This window comes from Solenopsis invicta, chromosome 16 (genome assembly GCF_016802725.1).
Source record: "Solenopsis invicta isolate M01_SB chromosome 16, UNIL_Sinv_3.0, whole genome shotgun sequence".
Taxonomy (NCBI): Eukaryota; Metazoa; Arthropoda; class Insecta; order Hymenoptera; family Formicidae; genus Solenopsis; species Solenopsis invicta.
The window spans coordinates 8,915,158-8,942,123 of record NC_052679.1 but is presented as its reverse complement, the minus strand read 5'-3'; the positions used below and the strand labels follow the sequence as shown (position 1 = coordinate 8,942,123).

The 26,966-nt window shown below is 32.3% G+C and overlaps 1 protein-coding gene across 9 annotated transcripts in view; it reads right to left on the bottom strand.

Moving 5' to 3' along the window:
• The window catches only part of LOC105198543 (disco-interacting protein 2), a 71,180-nt gene extending 44,459 nt beyond the window's left edge, over positions 1-26,721 (bottom strand). For 3 of the 9 annotated variants that reach the window (XM_026138958.2, XM_039459201.1, XM_026138957.2), the window contains exon 1: positions 26,530-26,721. In XM_026138958.2, coding sequence (XP_025994743.1) covers positions 26,530-26,614 — 85 coding nt within the window. In that variant the 5' untranslated portion in view covers positions 26,615-26,721. Of the gene's footprint in view, positions 1-1,889; positions 2,810-3,213; positions 7,499-26,529 lie in introns of those variants that run through there. The other 6 variants (XM_026138954.2, XM_026138955.2, XM_039459198.1 and 3 more) reach the window with 5 other exon arrangements.
• Between the last annotated feature and the right edge of the window lie 245 nt (positions 26,722-26,966).

The window sequence follows — 26,966 nt, the reverse complement described above, 5'->3', positions numbered from 1 at the left end:
AAGAATTTGTAGTTATTTATTCGCACGGAGAAAAATATGAAAGAGAAAAATATAAACAAAACAACTTTTAACAAGCTAAAACACGCATATTAATTTAATATTGATAATAAACTCGCTATTGTTTAAACTATACGATTTACAAAAAAAAATCGTGCAAATTTTATTCTCACTTTTTAAAAATTCGTTCTTAACAGATTAAAAAAAAAAAGCTATAAATGTGCGAATATTATATAGGCTTTGATTTATTTATCTAAACAAATAATTAAATTATCAGATCATATTTTTATCAGTATTAATAAGGTACAATGTTTAATTTCCGAGAAACAAGGATGTATCGCTTTAAAACATCTATGCCAGTAATAGCGACTTTCTTTAATTCAAATAGTATTTTTTTATAAATACATTCAAATAAATATTTTTATTACTATTTTCTATTTTAATTATTTTCTTCAGTACTGAACGAGATATTGAAGAATTGGATAAAACAGAGGCAATGAATTTGTTCCCAATATATCTTTACTTTTCTTTTTAACTTTAAGATTCAAACGTTAAAAAAGTTGTAAAAAATTTCCACACGTTATAAATCCGTTGATCTTCGTAGGAATTAGCGAAAACCGCGCTAAGAGACATGTTGTGATATGCGTGCAGACTCGCGATCCAGTAAGAAACTCATCAAAATCGATCGTGGGATATTGCGCAATTAACGCCGTTGGACGCCGATGGAGGTAACGGTCAAGTAAAGGATAAATAGATTCAACGCGAGAAACGGTCGTAATCGCTGCGATTCAATTGCGTCGCCTGTTATTCAATAAGTATTAAGCGTAATTTGCGGATCTAAGAATGTGCATAAATTATTAAACAGAAATATTATTATTCTTTTCTTTACTGCGTCTTTAAATGTGATGTGTTTATACTAAAGAGTTGTTATATCATTAAAAAAAAATTATTATTCATTTTATTGATAGTAAAAAGATGTCAGGATAAATACTTTATTTATTTATCCTGATTGCTAGATTGAGATATCACACCAGAAATATACCAGACAAAGAAGATACAAATTGCAGGCAATAGAAACAAGAAAAGCACTTAAATTCGAAAAAAAAATCAAAGTGAATTAGACTAATAAAATACTTATGAATTGCTTAAACAAAATAAAAAAGGTTAGAAAAAATAAATTCAGATGGAAGACAAACAGAAAAATACAGTTTCATAGTAACGATATAAAATAAAAGTTTAGAATAGAAGTCAAAAGAAAGTGAGAAAAGCATTATAAGTAATTAAATTTAAAAAACAGAAAAATACATATAATTCAGTAGAATGTAAAAATCTAAAAAAGATATATGAAACTTTACATAAGAAATCTGAAATACTTAAAAAAAAACAAGGAAAAGATGATCAGAAAATCACTGTGAGATTTAGATGTGGGAATGAGAAATATCTAGAGCAAGTTCTAGAGATAACAAGAGAAGAATCTTTGCAGACTATGTAGAAAGTGAAACTTTAAAATACCTTGCAACGAGCTGCGTATTGCAGAAATAAGAAGTAACATAGCCAATTACTTGCAGAAAAGGTACAAGAAATTACGAGATGAAGAAAATTATGAAAATAAGGATAGATACATATAAAACCAAAATTAAAGAATTTTTCTAGAATAAATCCAAGACAACTTGTAAGTTAAAAGTCAAATAAAATTTGAAAAGTTGAAAACAGTATTGTTATACTTTTCGTTAAGTTAATAATAGGATCTCGGTTAAGAATATTGTTGGAATAAATCTTTCAAAGCTGAAAAGCATGAAGTAAATAAATATTTATCTGATATCATTTTGTTATTATTCCTACTATTACTATCATTTCCTAAATGACCCGCAGAACTATAATTCAAATCTTACTAGGACGTTTCCTCAAGGACGAGCACTTGCGCACGAGGAATACCGGTTGACCGGACGCTCTTCTCAATTGCGACTTCCGGCGCAAAGGTCTCCTCTTAAGTCCTGATTTTTGCCTTTTTAAATACTGTTGTCGTTGCTGCGGAAGGTTTTTTCTGCGCTCATTGAAACGATCAACATCATCGTCCTCGCTGTCAGTTGATGAGAGACATCGGTAGTTACAGCTTTCATTTTTCGATCTTTCCTTGACAACGTCCTTGGCTAGAAAGGTGAGAAATTGACTGCTGGCAAAATAATTTCCCGAAAGAATCGTTCTCGTCGGCGTCGCTGTCGACATTATCGTCGTTGTTGCTGTCGCCGTAGTCGTCGTTGTCGTTGAGAGCTTCCAAGTGGTCCCGCGTAACAGAAGACCGTTGGTCCTCAGCTCTTCTGAGAATAGCTTATCTTCGTTAAAGTCGCTGATTTTTGGAACTGGACAAGCTGATGATGAGGATGATGTCGCCGAGAAAGAACCCAAGGATGACGAAATAATCGAATTCAAGGCGTCATCTTCCCGACGCTCATTGAAATCACCTGACAGCAGTAGCTTCTGATCGTCGAACTGGTCATCTGACACGTTCGACGACCAGTCGTTAAGCCTCTCCAGAATTGAACCTTCATCATCAGGGAAGTATCTGATCTCCCGCCAAACTCGTCGCTGACGCCTCGAACGACGTCTCTCGGGCGGGACAAACCATACCGGACTGCTTGTGCGAGCCGCAGGTTGTTGGTTCTTCTTGCTAGCGCGTTGAGAAGTCCTCTTACCACTTTGGCGACGAGAACTGGAATGTCTAGACGCACTCGTTCGTTTGAAGTAGCCCTCCGTGCTCACGCTTGGGGATGGCTTTGGTGTCTTCCGACGAAAGAGACCGTTTCGCGTTACCCTGAAGCCAAGCAGTATCGATTGCAATCGATTGATCTTTGAACTGCGCAATATTTAACTCGATCGATCAGTAAAATTAATAGCAAAAATTCGAGCGACATATAGATTTTTGTCTTACTATAAACATATTCAACCCAAGAAAAATCTCATCAATGTAAGACTATAATAATTTCATTTTATCTTTTATTCAGCTCAAATATAGATTCTATTTACTTATTCTTTAGCTGTTTAAAATAGTAAAATATCAAAACTTTTAAAGTTTCGAGTATCGTAATTAATCACTTGAATACAAAATTGAAAAAAATTCAAAATTTTAATTCAACAGAGATTTTAATTCGACGAATCAATCAAAGAAAGACATTTCATTATTTTCACTGATCAATCTTTAAACGAAAAACTAATCACCCTGGTCTAAAATCGGCGAATCTGGTAATCTTAAGAGAGAAGCCAAAGGATGACGATGACGTCTCCTTGCTGACGGGCTTCTCTGGCGCCGAAACCGTTCTCGCGACAGTTGGTTGCGGTTTTTTCTCCTTTAAAGCGCTGTCCAGAGAATGATGAATCGAAGAATTCGAGACAGAGGAATGAACCGATATTGGAACCGAAACCGGAACTGGCACTGCATCCCTCCATATCCGGCCGAGACTGATGCTGACACTGAGCGATCCTTCTACAGAGGAGTCTTGATTCCAAAGAGTATCATGCCCATTGGTCGTCTCGTCCGTAACAATCCCAAATGATTTAGATTTGGACGTTAAAATAGGCGAAGCATCGAGCTCAAGAATTTTCAGATCCTCGACAACAGAATCCGTGTCAGTATGTTTAACAAGTTTTGTGGCCTTGATCTTAGAATGTTGAAGAGATTCGAAATTATCCTCGTGAAGCTTCTCGCGGGAAGAGGAGCTGACTCCTTGAAGCCACTCGTCATAAGTGATGGAGTCGCGACTAAGGGAGCGATCCTTCTTGAATTCTTGCTCTTTAATTTGTTGAGAAACAATTTTATCATTCGCCGTTGGTTGCGGAGGAGGAGTATTAACGACGGGCTCTAAATTTTTCTGGAGACGATTCCGTCGTTTGCCTCGATCTAGATAACTTTTCCTAATAGAAATTCTCTTGAAGGACTCGCTGCGCTTGAAGGAGGGCTCATTGCGGTCCTTCTTGCGGCTCACGAGCCTTCTCAGATTCTCGAAGGTAAGGGGCCTCATGAGGCAGCGCAACCTCGACTCACGGAAGTAGAATCGCTACAGATTTATACTATCTCTAAGTAGTATCAGATACATACATTTATGTAGCAAAGATTAATGAATGTATTCGTGAATCACAAAGATCTATATGAAACATATACGTGCTACAAATGCAAAAATATCCTGCACGATCGAGAATCCACGGAGTTTACGAAGTAAATAGGAATCTCGGTAATCCTAATTTTACGAAAGGGAGTATTTGTGAAAACAAAAATTTATGGATTCCTTTCTCCTCTTTCGCGTTGCTCTTCCTCTCTCTCTGTTTCTCCTTCTCAATCCCTTTACTCTTTGTTTCTCTTGTCTTCTTGCCCTCCTTGCCCTTTCGCTATCTGTGTATCCTTCTCTTCGTCCTTCCTCTCCCTTTCTCTCTTTCGTCCTTCTTCTCCGTTGCGCTAAGGTCCGCTAAGGTGCAACGCCGAGGTCTTCCAGTCGTGGATGATCAGCGTGGCTTTCCTTTTTCGACGCCGTGCTGCTGCGCCGCCACCACCACCGCTCCTCCTCCCTTTTCCTCATTGCCCTCCTCTTCCCTTTTCTTCGGTGCCCTGGGTTCGACCGGAATAATCATTTTATACGAAAAGATTCAACGCGAATTGCACGAGCGTCTTTAAAGTCAATGCACTCGGTATCGAGAAAATGATTTATTCTCAAGCACGACGTGTTCAACAATCACTATTTTTGCTTATTATAATAATTGTTACCAAATTTAAATGATTTTCTCGAATTGATGACTCCAGATTTAAGGTGGCAATTGATATACCTTCGTAACTGGCATATCTATTTATACTACTTGCCTCCCTAATATCAATGTATTATTGATGTAATCGTTCATCAGCAAACTAATCAAATATTTTTTCAGATCACGCTATTACTTTATCATTAATCGAATCTTATTTCAATTTTTCAATTGTGTATTTCCTTCGAATATCTCGCTCAATAGCTTAACTGCCACGAAAGTAATTTGAAACTTCGTCGGATACTTTCTCCGCCCTCGGACGATTACGAGGTTGTCTCACCCCCCTTTCCTCTCCTCCTCTGACGTTCTTCACGCGAACTCTCGATGATCCAAGTGCAATTTTCTACATCAAATCCGTGTTTCGTGTAGGAGAGATTTTCACTGTGTTTAATTTTATTTTCTGCTTACGATTAGTCAGTAAAGAGATATATTAAATTATATATTAAAACCAAGACACTATCATCCAATAGATAAAATTAAATCGGCATTTAACAATACGCGATATAAAAACACAAATGCTCTTTTTTCTTTGCTTGAACGAGCGATTCGTCGTTTATACACTAAAGATATACTTAACACCACCAGATTTCTACGAAATCTTGGCAAGTATTCACTAAAGTGATTAACTTTTCACTTGTCGGAAATGGAGTACTCCGTTCAAACACTCACGAATCTCTGGAGGTTGTCTCAGAAAATCACAATCATTATTGTCGTGCATATCCGCGGACACCTTCTCTACTCGCTTTCAATCGGCGAGTAAAAACCTCTAACTCGCTGCGTAAGACACGCGAGATAACTTACTCGACTGCGCGTCGCGTACACATGATCACTTTGAAAAAAATAACTCTTCGACAGAGGTTGAGAAGAGAGTTCACGCGCAAATCAAGCACGCTTCGAGATCGCGTGGCGTACGACGGCTCGACGCGCGTCCGCGCGTTCGAATTCGCGCGGCGCCCGCTTCGTCTCGCCGTCGAGGCGCGTACTCCAAGTCGCGTCGAATCACTGGCATTTTGCGCGCTCTCCGCGACTCGCGGCGATTCTCTTGTGCGCGGGGAGAGCTCAGAAGAAAGAAAGAGACAGAGGTGGAGAGAAACCTACGGGTGGGAAGCCGGCTCGCGCGTGTAAAAGTCGCCAGACGGAAGAGTAGGTGAGAGGATTGAACGCGCAGGAACGAGCGAACGAAGAAGAGGTGAGAGGGAGACAGAAGGATATGGGAGTGGTGGTGGCATGCCGTCCGTCCACTCTCGCCTGCCTTCTTCGCTCGCAGCATCCCACTCTCCCTCGCTCCATCTCGCTCGGCACTCTTCGCTGAGCTAACGCGGCCTCTCGCTCGGGCGCCGCTCGGGCTTCACTCGAGACCTCAACTCTCCGTTCCCTGCCTCCTTCCTAAGAAAGATTCTTAAGGTGGGATTACGAGGGTCGACCGGAGTTTCGGCCCCTCATGAGATTGTTACAGACCGCGGTGTTAAAAGCCGCGTGATGTTGCGCAAATATGTCGATAAATAATTATCGTCAAATTGTAATTTCTTTATCTAATTCACTCGCGAATCCTCGATCCCACAAAACTTTGCTTCTATCATGCCTCATTTCCACAGATCCGGTTCCATACAAAGCAAGCTTTCATTGCACATTTCACGCCAATTGTAATCACCAGACGTGCTTCGCGGCGCCTCATCACGTAGTATGCGTTCAGAATAGCATCATTGTGTATTAAGAATCGATTTTCAGAGTATTTGTGTACAAATTTTGGAAAAGTATTCGCTGATAATTCCTGATTTTCCAGTAATTTTATTCTAGATAAGATTAAATTTTTCAATTGGATAAAGTCGTCTATTATGAAATAGATTCCTAATATGAAATAGTAGAGTTTCTGCTAAACTAATAAGCGTATATGATTGGTTCTATTATAAACTTATTACTGTTGGAGTGAAATCTATATAGAAAATTCATTATTCGATCATAAGTGGTCATCGAGAAAGATGTAAAATAGAATGTTGTTGAATTTTGTTAAGATGAGTCTTTAAATCTAATTTATTATATAATAAATTATTTGGTAATAAATTCTGCATATAGTGATGGGGTAAGATCGTATTAATACATAAATACGAAATGTGACCATAGTTTTAAAAACTCAGGAAAAAAACCCATTTTTTTTTTCATTTTTTCGCGAATTTTTACAGTTTTTTTCCCAAGGGTAGAAAAATTCATTGAAAAAATTAAAAAAAATGTTTTACTATGGTGATACCTCACCAGTATTTAAGTTACCTGTTTTATGACACGATTTCTTAATCCTAGCTCGCCACACTTATTTTTCGAGTCCGTAGTTTGCCATACTCCGGTTCGTGAGACAGCTTAATTTTTCGTCTTGTCAATTTCATTCTAATTACTTATCGTTAGTATTTTTATGCTTGTATTGTAACAATTAAAAATATATAGTTTAAATACCATATTCATAAGATAATAGCAAGATAATAGCGAGAAAAAGATTTAAATTTAAAATAATTAAATTTATAAGAAAATATGCAGGAATAAAAAAACTATAAAACGAGACTACATTTCAGTAGGTCACCGGAGTATAACAAACTAAAGTTAAAAATCTGTGTTAATGAGAAATAACTACAGAATAGTCCGTATAAAGTTTGACTAATGTTAGTCTCTGACGTTAAGTTTATGTCCTTAAAGTTTTTTTTTCTATTTAGATATGATAATGTTAAATATGAGTAAAACAAAAAGCAAACCACACAAAAATGAATAAAAACAGACTTAATATATATTTTAAATAAAAAAATATAAAACATATGCCTCTTGACAATTGCTAATATTCAATATTCTTTACAAAATACTTGATATAAATATTAACTTAAATTAGTCTTCAGTTGCTAGAATTACATTTGTTTTTAAAATAGTTTGTTTAATAATTAATAATTATTAAATCTCATATGATGTAAAAAAAGTGACGTAATATAAAGAGAAATATTTTTACAAAAAACTAGCGATTGCATTTTATGAAAATAAAACAACAAAAAACAAACAAATTAGATCTGTCAACTATAATTTGATAAGTCTAAAATTTAAATACTTGTCGCTAATTTTACATAGTAATAAGAAACAAAGTAGTACTAAAGACTAAAAAAAAATATATAGTCACAGCAACAATTTATGTACACTATTAATTAATAATAAAACAGTAACTCAATTACATTACAGTTATATGGATTTCACACAAAAATATAATAATTGCATTTTTCCAGTTTTGACAACTTTTTTTTTAAATGAAGTATAATGTCATAATAACTAATTAATCATTACTGAAACACACCTTTTGCATCAATAATATATTTTTTGTTCAGACTATTTTGTGTACATATATATGGCGGTAAAGCCGATTAAGTATTCATATACTGTACAACCGGAATAATTATGAAAATGGTGATGAAACTGTCGTGGTGTAGCATCCTATGTGTTAGGAGCAAAAACAAAAGATTCCGAGTTCAAAATTCTCAGTTGACACAATTTTTCTATCGCCAACATTTGTGTTAATATTTTTCTGTAGTTATACAACAAATGATTACTGTAACTTTTTAGTTCATATAATTTAGTATTCCTATTACAATTTTATAATATATAATTGACATGCTATTCGTCCTCAAATTTCTAGTTGTTAGAATTACATTTGTACAATGTTTTCTCAGATTATGAATATGTATATCATATTATTAATTAATTTTGCATTATCAAGAAAAAAAAATAATCGAAAAAACAATTTTGTCAGAAAAAGATAAAATTTAAATTTAAAAGTAAAGTTTCCTAAAAGTTCTTCTAAGTACAGCTAAAATTCTATAAAAATCGCTGCTTTTTAAAGGTAAAAATAAATTTTCTAAAAATTTCAAGTTTTTTTTCCCCCAATAGTAAACACCCTGGCATCACTTCATTCGAGAAAAAAACTTTGATTTATAAATCGCCTATTCTTTGAGTCTTACCAATACCAATATAGCGACAAAGTCACTTTTATACGAGTAAAATTCGAGGCACGCCTACGCCCAACCGTTTTATGAAGTCAAATGCTTCGGTTTCGCTTGCGATTACGAACGAGTGGGCGATACAGAATGATTTCACGGTAATATTTTTCGAACTTTCTCATTCTATTGCTCGAGAAAAAGGACACTTATTTTCAGAATATATTTACCTTCTAAAACCATAGATTTTACACTTACAATAAAATACTTAAAAAAGAGCGTAAGAAAGAATCAATTATTTTATAAATCTCAATCGAATAATATTATAATTAACATTTGCCAATGTAATGAAGATTGTAAGTCGTTCTGTATAATAATAATTAAACAGTTAACATTTGCATATTAATTAAGAAAAACTAATATTTTTATAAATATTTATGCATAATTACGTTTACAAAGTTACAAACATAATAAACAAGTTACTCACAAGAGATAAATACGTTTTTTAAAACAATTTACTAATACATTTGAGAAAATGTATACCTGAATAGAGTAAATATATTCGACCAAAAAAAAAAAAAAGAATTTTTTATTTGTAGTAATAGCTGTTTACTCTATAAAGACATGTACAATATATAACATATCTCTTAGTGAAAGAAATGGGCATAGTACATAAGAGACTCATGATCCAAAGTTTATAGATTCAAATCCTATTAGAGTAAGCATGTGTTCAAGGTAATATATAGGGGAACCTGAGACATAATAAATCCATGAAGTATAATGAGGTGTAGTCGATAACTTTTTACAGAAATGCTACTATGTAATGAAATGTTATGCACACTAAAAAAAAATTACTAAATTTCAATCAATATTTGTTTGTATATTTATAAGAAAATATTTACTAAATATAAACATATATTTATTTAATAAAAAGACGCCTAATTAAACTTAATTATCAGTTTTCTTTAATTAACTAAATAATTACGTACTACAAGTAAATATTTTCTTTAGAATATACAAACAAATATTTATTGAAATTTAGTAATTTCTTTTGCAATAATTACTATTAGATGAATCTTACCATATGCTGTTTTCAGTTTTTGTATTATTTTTAGTTTAAAGTTGTTAGAAATTATTTAATGTATTCGCTGTGCTCTCCGCAACTGAGTTGAAGTTTCTGAGACAACTTTGCATAAAGTAAGCAATAATAAAATTCTATTTTTTATTACCGTAAGTACATTGATGTTATTAAATATCTTTTCTTTAATAAAATATTTATGCAAATATATTTATTCTCTTTGACGTTTTATTCAAGTAAATTTATATACTTTGGGGTATAATGGGGCACTAAAACACGGGGCAATATAGTGCATGTACATAAGCGCCATGCTACTATGCACCGGCCGCATACATTAGTGGCTGTATACGTTATGTTTTGCATTAAATTTTATATAAAACATAATCACAGATGTTACAAGATTTTAATTTTTTAATAACAATAATGTATCAAAAAAATTATTAATAAAATATATATATTATTAATTGAAAGTCTAATAATGCATTCCTATACGTATATTAGGTGTTCTAAGTTACTTTAAAAAATTTTTGCATATTCATTTTTGAAAAACAAGCAAGTTTTATGATGAAGTGCCCCACATAATGGGACATAATAAGATTAATGTACGTTTTCAATAAAATAATAATTTTGTCCTTTTAATTTACTCTTTTGCAATAAAATTTGTTTTCTTTTAAATAGATATTCCAAAGAATATTTTAGTAAAAAATTGATTTATTTACTTTTAATATATTTAAAACTAGTTTAAAATAGCTATGCCCGTGGCCCTGAGTTCTTCTATAACATCAATTTAAATATTTAATTTCAAATAAAATCATTGTACACTAATACAACTTCTATAATCTTTAATAAATAATAATTCTAAGACCTTAAGTAAACATTTACTATATAGTAAAAAATACTTTCTATAAATTATAAATAATTATAAATAATTTAATAGCAAAATTATTTCTTAAAAGTAAATTAACATTAAAAAATCACAAATTTACGAAAAAATAAAATTTATATTTCAATAAAAAATTTGATTGTATTGGATAAATTATGAAATAGATTTTATAATTTAATAAATGATTTATAAAAAAATTAAATTCTATGTTATGAAACAAATAAACACGATCCCTTATTTGAAGAAAACACGTTCAGAGTTGTAAATATATGGTTTATTAAAATTAAGAAAAATGTATTTATTTTTTAAATATATTTTTCTCAGTGTATGAACAATGAATACTATACTTTGAACTATTTGACAGATATCGCACGGATATCTGCGCTTACATAATTAAAGAAATTTACAGGATGTTGCTCTGTTGGCAAGACACGTTTCTCGAGAATATCAGAATTCTACAAGCACCATGAATCCACGTAATCATAATCTCGCACACGGAAAATATTCAATATCACCAAGCCGCCAAGGTGCCATGTGGCAGTATGAATCATTAAACCGTATATAGATATAATATTGTCAGAATAGTGCGGAGAGAGACATTATAATAGCCGATAAGCGCGAGGAGTGTCTACGGAGCACACTGACTCGCAAGGCGAGTCGAGGACATTTACCCACAAAACCGACGACCTTGATCTTACAAATGATCCACGAAGGAGCGGCTGGTAATGCTTCAGCTGCACCTGCATCGCGTGCGACAAAGTTGCTGCTAATCAACCCTGTTCTCCTCGATTCTTACTATCGAGAGAAGCAAAACGTTCGATAAAAAATATTTTATTATCGGAAAATTAATCGAGTGTTCGATATTAAAATTTGTTGCGTTGCGCACGTTTGAGAGTCTCATGCTGACTTTAGAATAAAACTGACATTAGACAATTATACGACAAAAAAAAAGAAATAAATTTATAAATGCTAATATATCCTGTGAGATCACACACATGTGAGGTAGCGGTATAGCAGTGCGAGTGAATTGGTAAAGAATAAAGAAACAAAGAATAAAAAATAAAATAAAAGAGCTCAAGAAAAATTGTAAGTATAAGCGACGCTTTCTATCGATTTCAGTAGATGTTTGTATAAAATTAACGATAATTAAGGTTTAAGATTAAGCAATATCGCGATGCGACCACCTGCAAGCCCACGGTAATCGCCAAGATAAATATGCGTCGTTTCTAAATAATTGTGATCTAATGATACGGCAATTATGAAATTGTAGGTTAAGATCGCTTTCTATTATTTTACTAGGTGAAGCGTCCGCTCGTGTTTCTGCATCGAGAATTAATGACTTAACAACGTGTCGCGCAATAAATATGTGTAGTTAAAGAAATATCGCGGTAAAAACGATACTTTTTAAACAATCTTACACTCAATAAAGAAGTGTTTAATTTTAAGATATTAAAATATTTTATTTCTATTGTTTAAAATTTAAACATTTCAATATAAAATTTAATATTTAAACTTTAAATATTTAAAAATATTTGAAAATATTTTAGTTTTAAACCATGTTTAGATTTATATTGAAACGTTTAAAACTGAAATCTTTAATAGCTTTAAACTATTTTCAGGCTAGTTTCACAATCTTCAATTAGCTTAATCGACCAATTAAATTTAAAAATTATTAACTTTGCAACTTAAAACTAATCATATTATTTGGTCCTTATCCATTTTCTAAGAAAAACAAAATTAGCAATACGATCAGTTCTCGGTTTAACAATTTTTAATTTCAATCGACCAAAATTAACCGATAGAAACAGATCTTTAATATTTTGTCTGAAGTAAAACATTTTTGAATATTTAAAACACAAAAACAAAAAACATTTTACAAATATGTTATTGGATCGATAGTATAACAACACAATAATAGTAAGAAAGCCTTCATTGGTCGTAGCTAGGTCTTAGTGCTTTTATTTTTATTTATGTGATTTTATATACTTTTCCGAACTCAACCAGAATGTGCGGCGAATTAATTTTCGGTCATAACACAGCATGTCGAGTAAGAATTAGTAATATCACTATTTATATTAAATTAATTAATTTAATATAATACTTGATGCTGATTTGCATCTATATACTCATTCCCCCCTAAAAAACATTTTAATATCTAAAGGCCTTTCTACAATAAGCTATTAGTCGGTATCATAAGTCGTAAGCCATAAGAATTGATCAATCGCAGTCAAATATTCTTTTCACATTTGACTGTGATTGGTCCTCTTTTATGGTTTATGACTTATGTTACTAACAACTTATTGTAGAAAGACCTCAAGATTAAATATTATTTTTAATATAACTCATCGATATTTACAAGAGAATCTGAAAAAGGACATTATTTTTCCATAATACGTTTCTATAATAAATAGAAATATTTATTAAATTATAAAAAGAATAAAATATTCATTCTAATTAAAAGGAATCTGAATAAAAGTCCAATTTCATTAAATTTTAAAATGAATGTACATCATTTCCTTTTTTAAATTAAACTGATACATTTAGGATAGATCTCATTACACAAAAAAAATAGTTGAATAATCTTTACCTTATGAAACTAGTAAAAATATTCTGGTTGCTTTTGTCAAACTTATGACAAAGACTTACTCGAAAGTAAAAATATCAAAGACGTAAGATAAAAAGTACATTACGATTATAATAAATTTATTCAAATGATTATTACTTTATAGTAAAAATAACTCATACGATTCTCAAAACTTGACTACTAATAACATTACACACTTTGTATTTTTTACTGCGCATTTGTCAGCGCTAAAGCAAAAAATACATTGAGAATCGAAAAACAGTAATAGTCTCTGAATTTTCGTTCATTCAGCGTACGATTTAGCTCATCGTTAGCATATTAGGTTACCATTCTGGAATCTTAGTTTTTTTAATCCCTCCGATGCATTTTCAAAAATTTGTAAAACAATGCGTAAATATAATTAATAAAATATTGTAGAATATATGCAAAATACAGATAAATAACATTAAGCTATAAAAATATTAAAAAAAAAATAAGAACTGTTTAAAAAAATTTTTTTTAATCTTTTTTTTGTTTAAATATTGCACCAGAATCGTTACTGGTCTTTATCGTAATAATTATGGAACGATACAATACTGATCCAGTTCAACGGATTAAAGGAAATAAAACTAAATCTGATTATCTATATTCGTTACTGTAGAATTCATAATAGTAATTGCGAAATCTGTACTGAAAGAATGGTTTACTGCAGTATGTAATAGTTAGTATAAAAAAAACTAAAAGTTTAGAAAGAGCAAAAATACACAATAATCGTTAGTGTTTTTCAGCTCTCAGTGTACTTGTCGATAAAATTCTATTGAGATATATGATAATTCAGATTTATGTACATTTCTTCAATACAGTAGCATAAAATTTACTAGAATTCTAGTGCATATATTATTTCACATTTTTTTCCATGCATCCCCAATTAACTCTTACCGGTAAATTAAATTTAAGAATTGCAAAACTTATAAAACCATGTATAATTCTGTTTTTCTTATACATTGTCCACAAATTATAATTTATTTATGTATTTATTAAAATATATCTAATACTTTCAAATAATCATTAAATAATAATACGTTCAATTGAAATTATTAAGAAAGTAAATCAGGAATCAATCTTTAAACATCAATCACAATAATTAAAAAATTTTTAATTATTTTTCAAAAATTTGTTAAAAAAATTAAAATAAAAGGCTTCTTAAATAATGTTCTTAAAACTATAAAATTTGAAATGTCTGTTAAGTTAGCACCCCCACCACAAAAAACCGAAACGCCACCTATGCCAAAATTAAGTGCTTTTTATGTGCTAATTATGTACCCAATTTGAAATTTTTGTGCTCGAGCGGTTTAGCAGGAAAATGAGATTGAAGGTGGGGGTGCCAGCTTAACGTTAAGCCAGCACCCACTCATATAAATAATTAATAAAATAAAAAAATAAATACACTAGAATTAAGTGCTTTTTATGTGCTTTTTAACGATATATAAATAAATGTTCGTACTCAATCTCTTCGACCAGAAAATCGTTCAGAAAGTACAAATACACACTAATGGAACAAAAGTAAACTACCAGAAAGAAAGCAATTCTGAAATTGGTTGTAGGCTTAAAATATTCTCCTATTTATGTGCTTTCAAAATATGCAAGACAGGATTTTTGTGCTCAACCCCTTGATCGAAAAACCGACCCTAAAGTGAGCACCCCACCGTTCATTTACAAGAGTAAACTACCAGAAAGAAAGCAATTCTGAAATCGGTTGTAGGCTTAAAATATTCTTCTATTTATGTGCTTTCGCAATATGCAAGACAAGATTTTTGTGCTCAACCCCTTGATCGAAAAACCGACCCCGAAGTGAGCACCCCACCGTTCAGCTACAAGAGTAAACTACCAGAAAGAAAGCAATCCTGAAATTGGTTGTAGACTTAAAATATTCTTCTATTAATGTGCTTTCGAAATATGCAAGACAGGATTTTTGTGCTCAACCCCTTCATCGAAAAACCGACCCTGAAGTGAGCACCCTATCATTCCGGTACAAGAGTAAAGTTTCAGTGGAAACGCAGACATTGTGTTAAGCTTACGATCTAGATTTTTTTTGTTTAAATTTTGCATATATGCGGTATTTAATTTGACGTTTTAAGTATTAATTATATACTTATAGGTAAATCAGTAAATTGAGGGAATAGTAAGGAAATTAAATAAGACTTAAAAATGTTTTGAATATAATTAATTTAAATATATTAAATCACATTTTGTATTGATACATTTATGAATATTGTTTCAATTTTTTTACTTGATGTAACATTGAAAAATTTGCAAAGTCTAATTTTTATGGAGAATTATTACGTTACTGTAGGACATTTATATGCATACGTTTACACACACACACGCACGCACGCACGCACGCACGCACGCACGCACGCACGCACGCACGCACGCACGCACGCACGCACGCACGCACGCACGCACGCACGCACGCACGCACGCACGCACGCACGCACGCACGCACGCACGCACGCACGCACGCACGCACGCACGCACGCACGCACGCACGCACGCACGCACGCACGCACGCACGCACGCACGCACGCACGCACGCACGCACGCACGCACGCACGCACGCACGCACGCACGCACGCACGCACGCACGCACGCACGCACGCACGCACGCACGCACGCACGCACGCACGCACGCACGCACGCACGCACGCACGCACGCACGCACGCACGCACGCACGCACGCACGCACGCACGTACGCACGCACACACACACAACGTATTCATACATATATACATATATACATACATACGGTTGTGTGCATGCGTGCGTGCGTGTGTGTGTGTGTGTGTGTGTGTGTTTACATGATTGCAAGCCCTTTTCTTTCTAGTCCTTTACGTTACGTTCTAGTGCAATGTTACATATATAATAGTGCAGTTCACGCTATAATTGCGCGACTAATACTTGAAGGATGAATTAATTTGATGTTTTATTTAGTATCTAGAGTGTATTTGGATGTTATATGCGTGCATGTAATAGGTTAAAATACTTAAAATTGTGGTTATTTTAAAAATGTTTTGTATATAAAAAATTTGAATTAAAATATTAATGTTATGATTTTATATTTTTAAATGACATATATAATTTTTAAATATCCTTCATTTATTATCGATGCACGTTACGTAACAATGTAATATAGTGTACTTGTTTTTCTTATTTATAATATAAGCAGTTCACGCATTGGCGCGACTTATATCTGCAGAGTATCTTAGTTAAAAGTAAAAATACGCGTTAACCTGCAGATATAATCAATGCTTTTTATGCAAATTCTGATAACATTACGCTACACAACATAAGTAGCAGTTCACGCTCTTGCACGCGACTAATATTTGAAAGATATTTAGTCACATTAATAATTTTGAAAATAATAATATACGAAGTATAACATGATCACTGATAGCTTACAAATATTATCAATGCTTATTATGTAGCTTTCTCCATAACATTTTTTATTAACTTAGTTAAAGATTTGTGACATATTCCTAAAATTGTTTCATTTTAACAAAATATATATGTACTTGTATAAGTTGCTTAATTATGAATTGATTTTTGAAATTATATTATTTTTATTAAATGCATAATTATGTTGCATATAATATAAGCTGTGGACAAACAGCGTAATTTGCATTTAAAATCTGTTCTGTGTCCTTACAGTCATCATATTTCATCCATTTATTATTTTTTCTGTAACATATAGCTGCATAATGTCCAATAGCGTCTGATGAACGTCTTGTTTGTGTCCCAGGAGCTTTGAAGGAACTCACTTCAGGGTCGGTTTTTCGATCAAGGGGTTGAGTACAAAAATCCTGTCTTGCATATTTTGAAAGCACATAAATAGAAGAATATTTTAAGCCTACAACCAATTTCAGAATTGCTTTCTTTCTGGTAGTTTACTCTTGTAGGTGAACGGTGGGGTGCTCACTTGAGGGTCGGTTTTTCGATGAAGGGGTTGAGCACAAAAATCCTGTCTTGCATATTTCGAAAGCACATAAATAGAAGAATATTTTAAGCCTACAACCGATTTCAGAATTGCTTTCTTTCTGGTAGTTTACTCTTGTAGATGAACAGTGGGGTGCTCATTTCAGGGTCGGTTTTTCGATCAAGGGGTTGAGCACAAAAATCCTGTGTTGCATATTTTGAAAGCACATAAATAGGAGAATATTTTAAGCCTACAACGAATTTCAGAATTGCTTTCTTTCTGGTAGTTTACTCTTGTAGCTGAACGGTGGGGTGCTCACTTCAGGGTCGGTTTTTCGATGAAGGGGTTGAGCACAAAAATCCTGTCTTGCATATTTTGAAAGCACATAAATAGGAGAATATTTTAAGCCTACAACGAATTTCAGAATTGCTTTCTTTCTGGTAGTTTACTCTTGTAGATGAACAGTGGGGTGCTCACTTCAGGGTCGGTTTTTCGATCAAGGGGTTGAGCACAAAAATCCTGTCTTACATATTTTGAAAGCACATAAATAGGAGAATATTTTAAGCCTACAACCAATTTCAGAATTGCTTTCTTTCTGGTAGTTTACTCTTATTCCATTAGTGTGTATTTGTACTTTCTGAACGATTTTCTAGTCGAAGAGATTGAGTACGAACATTTATTTATATATCGTTGAAAAGCACATAAAAAGCACTTAATTCTAGTGTATTTATTTTTTTATTTTATTAATTATTTATATGAGTGGGTGCTGGCTTAACGTTAAGCTGGCACCCCCACCTTCAATCTCATTTTCCTGCTAAACTGTTCGAGCACAAAAATTTCAAATTGGGTACATAATTAGCACATAAAAAGCACTTAATTTTGGCATAGGTGGCGTTTCGGTTTTTTGTGATGGGGGTGCTAACTTAACAGACATAAATTTGAATTTGAAGAAAATAAATATGGCCAGCATGAACTTTAATCGTTATTTAATTTGAATTGTTTCAAGATGATTAATACTATTTTTTATATCGAAGAAAAAGAGTATTCTAATGTGTTCAAATCTATCAAATATAGATTAAAAAATCATCAAATTTATAGACATGTGCCAATTTTCAAAAAAAAAAAACTTCTGGTACACAGTAAGGAAGAACAATCTTGTTTTCAAAATATTTTTATTTTTAATATGTAAATATTAAAATAAGATTATATAGCATCCTGCTATATAATCTTATTTTATATAAACCTATTATGTGAAAGGGTTTTTATAAACCTCCTTATGTGAAAAAATTTGGTATACTTTCAACAAATAAAACAAATAAATTTCATTATTTAATAATAATTTTCATGAGTTAGGCTCTGCGTACAATAAAGAATTATTAGATATTAGGAATAGAAATTAAAATTTTATAATGAATTTCTTGATGAATATCTATAATGAATAAACATTATAGATAAATAATAAGTTATATTGAACGACACATTTATATCTTATGTTTTATTCGTATCCATTACGCGTTACATTAAATATTCATTAAAAAAAGTACTAAAATTTTAATTCCTATTTCTAATATCTAATATTATTCTCTATTGTGCGCAGAGTCTTAAAACAAAAATTGAATATAAAATGACAATATTCTCAAATCAAGAATTAGAATTTTTAATACTATTATCAACATAATTATATTATATTCTTTAGATGGCTATCATAATATTAAAATAAATATAAAATATTTTACTAAAATTTAAGATTATCAAATTTTCTAAAGAAAATTAAAAAAATATTCAGCAATTATAATGTATTATTCTATTTTAGAATAATAACGATTTTTAATTAAAATGCATAAAAGCACCCCTGACAATCGTTTATGTCAAGAGAAATTAAGCGACTATTCCATTAATGCCATTTATAAAATAATAAATTGTCTCTAAGAGTTCAGTCTTTCATCTTGTTTTAATCTTTAAATAGATAGGTGGGATAGCTACAGCATCCTAGACAATAAAGAAATGTAAAGGATTAGAAATCTTGTTTTAGAAAAGTAAAATAAAATCTATAAGTCTTAAAGTTTATTTTTTTTTACATTTCTTTATCTTCTAAAAGTTTAACTAATGTGAATTTAAATATAACATAATATATTAATAAAAAATATAACAAATTTCTGTGGGATGTTGTTGGCACTTACTTTCGTAACTTTTGATCACCTACCTATTGAAAGGCTAAACATCAAGAATGCAAAGCATGCATTCTTATACTTTGTTTCATTTATCTGTCGTAGCGTTTTATGCCTGATGAATGTATATTATTTGTGGGTAATGCTTTCGAAACGAATTAGTCATTTTCTTGGTAATAATATAAAGACCGCGGACTCCATTCTTTTTACACCAGAACTTCTCACTAAAAACCTGTGATCTCAAGAGCTAGTAGTAGTAGTAATAATAGTAATAAAAGCGTGGGACTATATCACTCTCGCTAAGTTGTCAGTCTCAGCTCAACTTTGCTATGTACAAAATTATTGCTCAACTTCTTGTTTCTTTAAACTTAATATCAGTCTTAATAGGAGCCCTGAGCTGAGTCTCTATGTTTCTTTAGGGCTTGGCACAGCCCTACAGCCATTGACAAAATTATTAGGCACCCTTGCTTTTTCTAAATTTTTTATAACTAAATTGCGTAAGCTAAAAAATAAGTTATAAAAAACAATGCGGTGGACCAAGCAAACATTAGTTTATGTAGTTATTTAAAAAATAAATGCTAACATTTATAAAGATAGTGTTATGTATTTCTTTATAAATTGAAAAAATTGTTAAATAAATAGGGTGCCTAATAATTTTGTCAATGGCTGTAGATTCTTACACTTTCTTAGACTTATATCCCAGCTATAGATCTTAATACTGTAGCTGTAGTCCCTTAGGATTGGTACTGCTCCAGATCGTTAAGATGTAACATAATCTTGGAAAAAAAAATATATATATATATATTGTATATAGGAGGCAAATCGTTAGACGGGGTAATTCGATAATTGAAAATATCTTTTTATGGGTACATATTAAAAATTTACTTTAAATACTATAATAAACTATACTAAATAAATACTATAATAAACCATACTATAATAAATACTATAATAAATAAACACGTCCTAATGTAATGATGTTGCTATGATAATAAAGTTTTGTTGGCAACGTCATATTGAAATCGTAATAGTGAAAAATGTGTTTTGTGAGAGCCAAAGTAATTTCTGATAGTCAGCATTTCTTCGAAATTTAAGTAAGATAATTTTTTTTGAAAACTTTGAATGTATCGTGTCCAGTTAAATGTATTTGAAACATTTCGTGTTTATTTTTTGCTGTGTGATGTCTATTTTTGTCGATCATACGCAATAATGCGCACAGTTGATGTTAGGGCTATTCGTAATACCGAGCACCGGGGCGATTCGTTAATACTGATTGCAGCGCTTATGGATAATCCTAACCTTACGTTGGCTGCATTAAAAACGTCTACGCTACGCAAAGTTAAACATTGAGGTAAACTGAAGTTCTTCATTGATTTAGTTCAAACTTGATAATATTGTGTATTTTAGTACAATGAACATAAATATGAATATAAAATCGTCGCTCTTAAGCAGCTAAAAAGTTATAAAGCGTTAAAGATTGACACTTGTGAGGTTAGGAAATCTGTTACATCAATGGTATAAAAGGACATGCGAATGTGTATGTTTGCATTTGTTTTTTGTATACCTACATCCTTTTTTAAATAAAAGAAAGTCTTAACAACAGTTTTTTTACAGACTTTCAACTTAAAATACAAATTTCGGAATATTCCCGGACTAGTTACGAATTACCCCGGGCTTGGGGCTATTCGTAATTTTTGGCATTGGTCGACATTTTTATATGTATTTCAAAGCAAGTACATTTCCATCTATACTGGCATTGTAAAGAAAAAGATTCAACCTTTCAAACCGTCCCATGTTTTTTTTTTAAATAAATATAGGACTCAGAAGACACAAAAGAAAAAAAGATCTAACGAATAGCCCCGGTCTTCCCTATATATGTATATGTATATATATATATGCACACACACAATATATATACACAAACACACAAAGTAATAGTCAGGATCAAACTCGGGATCCACTGATTGTGACCATTGTCACACAAATTCACGTGCCACTCTGATTTCAAAAACTAGTACTAATAATAGAAACGGATAAAACTATATTAATTCCTAAATGTTACAAATCTAAGAGTTCCTCTATGACAACTGCTAAGACCTTTTTTTCATTAAGTTCAACACAGAGAGCCTAATCCCTAAATTTAATAAATTTAATAAACAAGTTTCTTTTAAGATATAACCCTTGATATAACCCTCAGGTTCTTAAGCTTATGCAGCCCTAGTTCTTTAGACCTTAATACAGCCTTAGTATTCTCTTGAGGCCTGATACAGTTCCAGGTTTTCATGGCATAGCTTTCGAACAATATATGTACAGTGATCTTGGCAAAAATTCTCTCGGTGGTTTACTATTGCCTTCCGCAAAAGATGAAAATCAATTAAAAAAAAATTCTCTGTCCTGAGTGAATTTGAATCTGGATCTTTGGCACAAAGAGTAAACGCGCAACTCTATGCCACAATCACCACTTATGAAAACTAGTAAATTATAAAATAACTATATCCTATATGACCTATCTAAATTAAAAATGCTGAGTCTAAAATTAAAAATTGATAACAGATTCAAAGTAGGAAACATTTTTAAACATTAATTAAAAATATGGAACAGTTTCAAATATTTACGTGGATGCAGTAAAGATTTTTAGACAAAGTGTCGTTTAGGTCGTACTGAATACACATACTCAATATGACTTAATTATATGTTTTCTTCTTTTTTTACAAAAAGTGTTAGAAAAATAGATAATAAAGTGATATGACATTATAATTCTAAGTTTATTGACATATTAACAAAAGAGTATTTACATACTATTTAAATTCTTTAGAGTGGAATTTCATCTAAAAGAGTAGAATTCCACTCTAAAAGTAAAAATCCTGCTTTTTACCAAGATTGGCAGAATTTTCATACTTTTAGAGTGGGATTCCACTCCAAAGAATATAGAGAGTAAAGAACTATTTTCGTCAACAGTCTATTAAATAAATAATTGACTTATCTTAACTGTCTCCCCTTATCGGATTTTAGTAGGTGGATTAAAATTTATAATCTGAAGTAATAAAAGTACTAAAAAAACATTACACTCAATGTGTGTGCGTGTATGCGTGTGTACTCATTATTGGTATAGGTCATATTGATTGTACCATATAAAGTTTTTTTTCTTTAACTGTAAACAGGATGCTATAACAAAAATATAAATTAAATACAACATTGTAAAGTATATATATAGAGCTACAATATAAACTGCAAAGATTAATAATCATCACTTGATAGTTATAGAAAGCAATAACTTTCCAAAATATTACCCTAACAATTGAATCATAAAAAACATAATCAAGAAAATTCTACTTTTGACTTCAACAACAGAATACACAAACTGAACAGTCAACTGTTAACAAGGCATGTTGACAGCTTGAACAACATACTAGCGTTATTTGTTTAATTCATCATATAACAACTACACTTAGAAACAGCAAGTAAGCCATGTTAAGTTCTAGGCCATATAGGATACACTTATCTTGATTTTTTCTTTGCCTTAATTATGTCTAACAAAACATTATTGCAATCATTGCTCATTTTTTTGCCAAAGATTAATCTTATCGATAAATAAATATCTAAGTGAATAATGCATTATCAGAAATACGCGTGATGCTGTAATAAAGATCATGGCGTAACATGAGGTTAAGCTCCGCAATGCGCGTTATAAAGTCGTTTCTTCTTTATTAATGCGGATGTACGACACCGCTGACGTAGACTCTTAAGTCTTATTTACAGCTGGACGACGTAAGCCGCTTACGTTACACCCGTACCACGTGCTAGCTTAGTCAAGCAGTTGACCAAGAAATTGCATTTTCCCCGTCCGTTCAATCATCGAACTTGTCTTTGCCTTACAAGTGGCTCAGCTTGAGGCTTGCTGGCGAGGTCGTAATGACCTTAATGATTAATTGACGGTTGTTCGAAAATATCGTAAATATGAAAGAACTTTCAAATTCAAAGATTTGTCAACTATCAAGATTGCGTTTCGATAATAGCAAAGAGAATAAAGTTTTAAAAAATCATATAAAAATTCTCAACACGCTCGAACAAAACATTGAATAATCCCCTTAAGTATACAACTAAATTAATAGCAATAAAATAGTGGTGCAAAGACCTAAGTATTAGAAATGAAAACCAGGGATCCCAAGTTCAAATCTCAGCCGATTCCATTTTTCCGTCACCTACATTTGCATTACTATTTATCTATAGTTTATCTAACAACTTTGCTACAGATGATTAATATTACAGCATTTTCTCAGTTCATCTAATTTATTATTGTTTTTGTTACAACTTTGTAATACATAGTTCAAGCTATTATATTTGTTCGTATATTTATAGTTGCTGATACGGTTTTTTTCTCTAAATGTACTTGAACGATAAGTGATTACAAATTGATAAACAGTGAGGAGGTTGAAGTATCATGTTAACGTTATATCCACTTTTTCATCTCGTAACCCATATAACACAAACAATCCAAACAATACAAGGTTCAAAATTAGGTCATAAGACGTCTTATGTTCATTCCCATCAATAATGTAGATTAACTTTGATCTAAGATTAACTTACGCTTTATTTTTTTCTAATTTTTAGAATTAGATAAGGATAAAGAGTAAATTAAACCGAGATCGAAGTTAATCTACATTGATGAAAACGGATATTGCAAACTCTTTAAGATGTCTCATAATCTAATTTTGGAGTTTGTGCGATCTAGAATATTGATTGTATCAAGAAAACAAAAAAAATCATAAATGTATTACCGACATCAATAATTATATTGTACCTACACATAATTTATTTAATATTTTTTTATTATTTTCAACTTTATATTTAAACAATTTCATTACCTATTTCATTAACTATCTTTTCTTGCATTTTTTAATAAGAATGAGCATTGCTCAGACAACAATTGAGTTTCACAGTTCAAGTATTTTTTTATTAATTAGGAAATTTAACTTTTATATTTTTAATGTTATAAATAATAAGAATTCTTAAGAATTCACGTAAAATTAAATACAATTCTGCGTATATTCTAATATAATATTACAATTAATTATACAAATTCTGTACATTCTTATTCTAATAATCAAGATTATATTTTACGCGAGGCTACCGTGTCTCTTAATATATACAAAAACTTCAAATGCACTGCTAGTATTTGGGACACTGTCAGTAATTAGACCATGTACCCCAACTAATTGACTGATTGTCAAACTGGCGCTCTGCTAATAATCCATGTAGATCTAATCGAATTAATTTTACAGAACACGCGACACTTCTGAACTCATGACCAGCCCTTCCCATTAGCTATTACGTCATCGAATCGGCGCGTGCAAACGACAAAATTTTCCAAGGGACACCTGCCGTTCGGAGGGGAAGCAACTGGGAGAAACCGGTCGCTTCCTCCTTACAACAGTCCTAAGTACGAATGCAAATAACCGCGTTCTCGGATGAGTTACAGCTCACTGACGGGAAAAGCCTCGGATACCTGCAACGTCCGTGTTGTATCTAATTTTGTAGTCAGTACAATTCTTTACGACATAACGCAACGCAATGAAACGTTTGTATCAACGGAAGACAAAATTTTCTGATAACGTGCGAAAACGTGCGAAAAAACCCATGTACACCCAAGGACTTAGATTCTGTCCATGGAGAAATTTTTCAAACTGAAAAGTCGCTATCTTTCTACATACTTACAGTTCATGATTAACGTAACAACCAATAAGCTCTAGTTGTTTCATTAATCATGAACTGCGAGTATGTAGAAAGTGGTGACTTCTCAGTTTGGAAAATTTCCCCATGGATAGAATCTAAGTCCTTGGGTGTACAGACCTTACGCAATGTTTATCGAATAAAACTCGGAATCGAGAAATCTGCGAGTAAATCGGAGAAATTTCCTTTCACACCTTAGAGCAAGATTTTATCAAGCATTAAAATGTAACAGACGTTTCTCATAAATAGTACGCAAGTATTAAAAAATAATTAAAAAAACCAACGAAATATACCAACAAAAAAATAATTATACCATTATGATTACATTTACTGCACAAAAATTTATAAAAACATTTATAAAATTTATTGTTTTTACCAATCACATTTTGATATTTCATTATATTATTTGAATCATAATTTCTATCTTAATTTACAGTAAAATTTTCGTATAGTAGAACTATAAATATAAGATTTTTATCACTAACATTATAGAAGTATCAACTATAAATTAGCGCTCCTATTCATGATTATTTTACCGTGCAACTATAGCCGCAAACATCAAATGCTTCTCTCTGTGTGACGTTATATTTAAACAAATTTTTTCATATTCCAATATAAAAAGTTATATTCTACTAATTATTAAAAGGTGTATATTTAATTAAAAATTATTTACTTTTACACATTATTCGAGTTCATATTCGAAAATTGGTCGTTTTATCTACTTCGAACGGCATCGCTTCAAGTGAAACAGCCAAGCCCCGTTAATTCGTAACATTGTCAACGAATAAAATAGCGATTGAAATCAAAGTGCGGACATGACGGAGGGTAAAGGTTTTCTCTGTTAATTGAAAGGCATGGACGGCCATTATGATTTTTCGAAATAGTAAACGAGGAAAATGTAAATAAGTGCTCAATTTTACATAACAGATTACTCATCGATATCATTTATCATCATAAAGCTTAAACTTAAAAATATTATTTTCCTTGCTCCCTCGCACACTTCATTTTCGCGTTGTTTTTGGTGTGTTGTTTAACAAATTTAAATAATTAACACTTGTGTCATTATTCAATTAATAAGAATAGTAATGCAAATTGTCGAATATCTCTGAAAAAAAATAAAAATAAAGTTTTGGACTCCTTGCCGCAGGGAACGGAGACGGCAACGGCCGTAAGGTGTTATCGATTTTATCAACAAACGGGGGGCTTCTAGGGGATTCTATCTCGTAACACGGGGTGAGTCAGAAAGAGCGAGAGAGATGCGTTAAAAGAGCGAACGCAAAAGAGTGAGAGAAAGAGAGAGAGAGAATGAGACGGGGAGAGCGAAGTTCGCCGCGAGGGGCGGCGGACGATCGGCATCGCGTTTAAAGTCAAGAGAAAAAAACCGTCACTCACCTTCGGACAGTTCAAGGTCCAACTCGGCAAGTTTCTCCCGTACATCCTCCGGGAGTTTGCCGACGTCGATGTTGTACTCGGCCATCGCTAGGCCATTCGCGCTGCGCCGTGATCGCGAATCCACCAGCGGTGCATACTACAACCCGTCACCAGCGTTCGGCCATCTTGCGCACCACTAAAGTACATCATTGCGTCGCTGCGCGACGCCACCGGACGCGTGTGCTCGTACTTGTTCGTGCCCCGATCATAAAGCCGGTATTCATAGGCCGGTATTCATTAAAGCCTATAGGCCGCGACACAGGCTTTAAGGGTCTCGCACATGAAATGCATAACATAACATTAGCACAGCATAAGACCGATGAACCAATAAGCATCCAGCATAAAGTCGCCATATTGATTTACATATGATTCCCATTGGTCCAAAGGCCTTATGCTCT